This window comes from Lytechinus variegatus, chromosome 10, assembly GCF_018143015.1.
Source record: "Lytechinus variegatus isolate NC3 chromosome 10, Lvar_3.0, whole genome shotgun sequence".
NCBI lineage: Eukaryota > Metazoa > Echinodermata > Echinoidea > Temnopleuroida > Toxopneustidae > Lytechinus > Lytechinus variegatus.
In genome coordinates this window covers 12,328,595-12,331,764 of record NC_054749.1, presented here as the reverse complement: position 1 = coordinate 12,331,764, position 3,170 = coordinate 12,328,595, and the positions used below count along the sequence as shown (strand labels likewise).

Genomic DNA, 3,170 nt, shown 5'->3' with positions numbered 1-3,170 from the left:
CGGAACCAATTGATATGAGGGGCGCTACAGCCAGGAGCCTCTTTGTGATTAAAACAATCTCTTGATTCTTGACATGTGCTTAGTAAAAATCATCGAGGCTAGCCTGTGTCAAAGATATGGTTCATTTTGACTAAGTGGAATATGTGTGGTGCGCTTGTGAAGTTTGATAAGTTTCTTTTGGAACCCAGTTCATTTTGGTAATTGCTCCCTTGTCCTATTTCTATCTTATGCACATTTATAGGTATAAAGTCAGCGTACTGTAAAGGTGGCCAACGAAAGGGAGGGACTGAGCTTCTATTTCGCACCAATTATACACATTTTGATAGAGGATGGCCGCAACTAGCACGAACCCTTCTTCGTCGCAAACGCAAACAACAACGGACAGAAAAAGGCACGCTTTGCCATGGTATAAACGGGCATATCACTGGGCGATATTCCTGGGGACGATTGCTTTCATGGTCCTGATTGCTGGGGCAATTAACATGGGAATAGGATGGAAATCTGGGAGTGGTCTGTCGGGCGGAATGTCTGACAGTTTCGGACAGTCGGCGAGGCAAGCAGGTATAGCACTACTGGTTATTGGAGTCATCCTTTTGATGATTAGCATATATTGGTGTCGCTACGTCAAAAAGTCCAAGTCAAACGCGCCAGTTAGTTCTTCTTCTGGAACAACGGCAACAACAACAGAAACATCCCTAAACACCGCAGATGCAGAGATTGTGCAACCACCCGCTCTCCAGGGAGGAGGAAATCAACAGGTCTACGCATATCAATCTCAGCAGCAAGCGGAGACTAGGCCTATTCAACCCGTTCAAGGCGGTCAAATCCAGTACGCACCAGCTCAACCGGGTATTGGTCAGTGCCCACCAACTCCATCCGGCATCGGTCAAACACAACCGGTTCAAGGCGGTCCGATGCAGTACGCACCAGCTCAACCGGGTATCGGTCAGTACCCACAAGCCCAATCCGGCATCGGTCAACCACAACCGGTTCAAGGCGGTCCGATCCAGTACGCACCAGCTCAACCGGGCATCGGTCAGTACCCACCAACTCAATCCGGCGGCATCGGTCAACCACAACCGGTTCAAGGCGGTCCGATCCAGTACGCACCAGCTCCACCGGGTGTCGGTCAGTACCCACCAATTCAATCCGGCGGCATCGGTCAACCACAACTGGTTCAAGGCGGTCCGATCCAGTACACACCAGCTCAACCGGGTATCGGTCAATACCCACCAACTCAATCTGGTGTCGGTCAGTATCCACCAGCTCAATCCGGTTTCAACCATTATCCTCCAGCTCAACAGACGTTACAACCGTCAGCTCCTGCGGAAGAATTATTTCCACCACCAGCATATAAGTCATAAAGGAACGTCTAACGATGGAATGTGATTTAGTCTCCTATTCAAAACTTTTTATACCACCATCTTCCTTAAAAGGGATACTCCAGGCTGAAGATATTCATATATCAATAAATAGAATATAATTTACCGAGCAAAGTGCTGAAAATATGATCAAAATCGGCTAACAAATTTATTTAACTAAGTTATTGAATTTTAAACATTTGCATTATTCCAGTGAAACAGTACTGGGCCTAGGCATAATTTATGAATATTCATTAGGTGGGCTGATGATTTCACATCTCCACTTGTTCGTTTGCATTTTTTATTATATGAAATCAGGTTTCTTAAAAAGTTTCTACCAAGAACTAAAACAATTGGATTGTCAACTAATTAAGTGCATTACTTATTTATTGCTGCAGCATAATTATTTCGTTATAATGGAGGCACATCATTACACATGTATGAAAAATGAAACAATTATCATTTCATGTAATAACATAATAAAATGGAAAGTGGAGATATGACATCATCAGCCCACCTAATGAATATTCACGACGACGTGCATAAATGACTGTTTTCACAAAAATATCAAATTCAAAACTATCAAATTAAAGGGATGGTCTAAGCTGGAAATATTTATTTCTCAATAAATAGAACAAAATTCACAGAGCAAAACGCTGAAAATTTGATTAAAATCGGACAACAAATAAAAAAGTTATTAAATAAAAAAAATCCATTATTCCGGTAATTTAATAGCAGTTCTAGGCATATCTTTATGAATATTCATTAGGTGGCCTAATGATGTCATATCCCCACTTGTTCTTTTGTATTTCATCACATGAAATTAGGTTTATTTCAAACATTTTCTACCAAGAACTAAAACAATTGGATTGACAACTGATAAAATACATTAGTTACACATGTATTTATAGCCGCAACTTATTTCATCATAATGGAGACACACCATTTACACATGTATGAAAAAAAATGAAACATATATGATATTATGTAATAACATAAGAAAAAGGAAAATGGAGATGTGACAACATCAGCCCACCTAATGAATATTCATTATGAAATTATCAGCGTTTTGCTTTGTGAATCTATTTATTTATATAAGATAATATAATATGAAGATATAGATATCTTCAGCCCGGAACATCCCTCTAAAGTTATGTTTGCAAGCCTTCATGTGGGAAGTCTTTATTGTCGAAACAAAAAAATCTTTTTGTTGGAGTCTATTGTAAATGTGTAAATCTGCATCTGATTAAAACTAAAATAGTTAACCATAATCACGCATTCATCTTTCAAGTTGCTGTAATACTGACACCAATCTTAGATGTGCTTGGATTTCTAATTTTACCTAAGATTGCTTTATTTGTAAAGTATTGATCTCATGTGCTGCTGATGTTGCTCTTTACCTGATTGCTGAGAAAATATGAATGCTTGTAAGCTTATAGGACGGAAAGGGTTGAATTCCTCTCCGAGGGGCCGGGTAATGCGTATAAATGCCTTTCCAAAGGGCACTGGCGCACCAAGTGGCAATTGAACCCAGTTCATCGGATTCTGAACCCCCGTTAGACCGGCTTTGCTATCTACATTGATTCATGGAGGATTGTCCATTCGTAATACACTCATTTTTTTCTCCTTCTTTCAAAATATTGGGGGCCAATTTATACAAGCAGTTGTGCTTTCTTTGACCCCTCCACGTGTAATATATCTTTTAATGTCAACGATTTGTATATACGTATATTTTTAATTGTGGAAATAAATTTGAATTTGAATTTGAATATCAAAAAATTTGAAAATTAAAGTGTTAACCTCGAATTT

General features: G+C 39.5%; 1 protein-coding gene across 1 annotated transcript; it reads left to right on the top strand.

Annotated features, from left to right (window-relative positions):
- The first annotated feature begins 482 nt into the window (after positions 1 to 482).
- Positions 483 to 1,364, top strand: LOC121422621 (calcium-binding protein P-like). Its single transcript, XM_041617779.1, has one exon. The coding sequence runs from the start codon at positions 483 to 485 to the stop codon at positions 1,362 to 1,364; it is 882 nt and encodes a 293-aa protein (XP_041473713.1).
- The last annotated feature ends 1,806 nt before the right edge of the window (positions 1,365 to 3,170 follow it).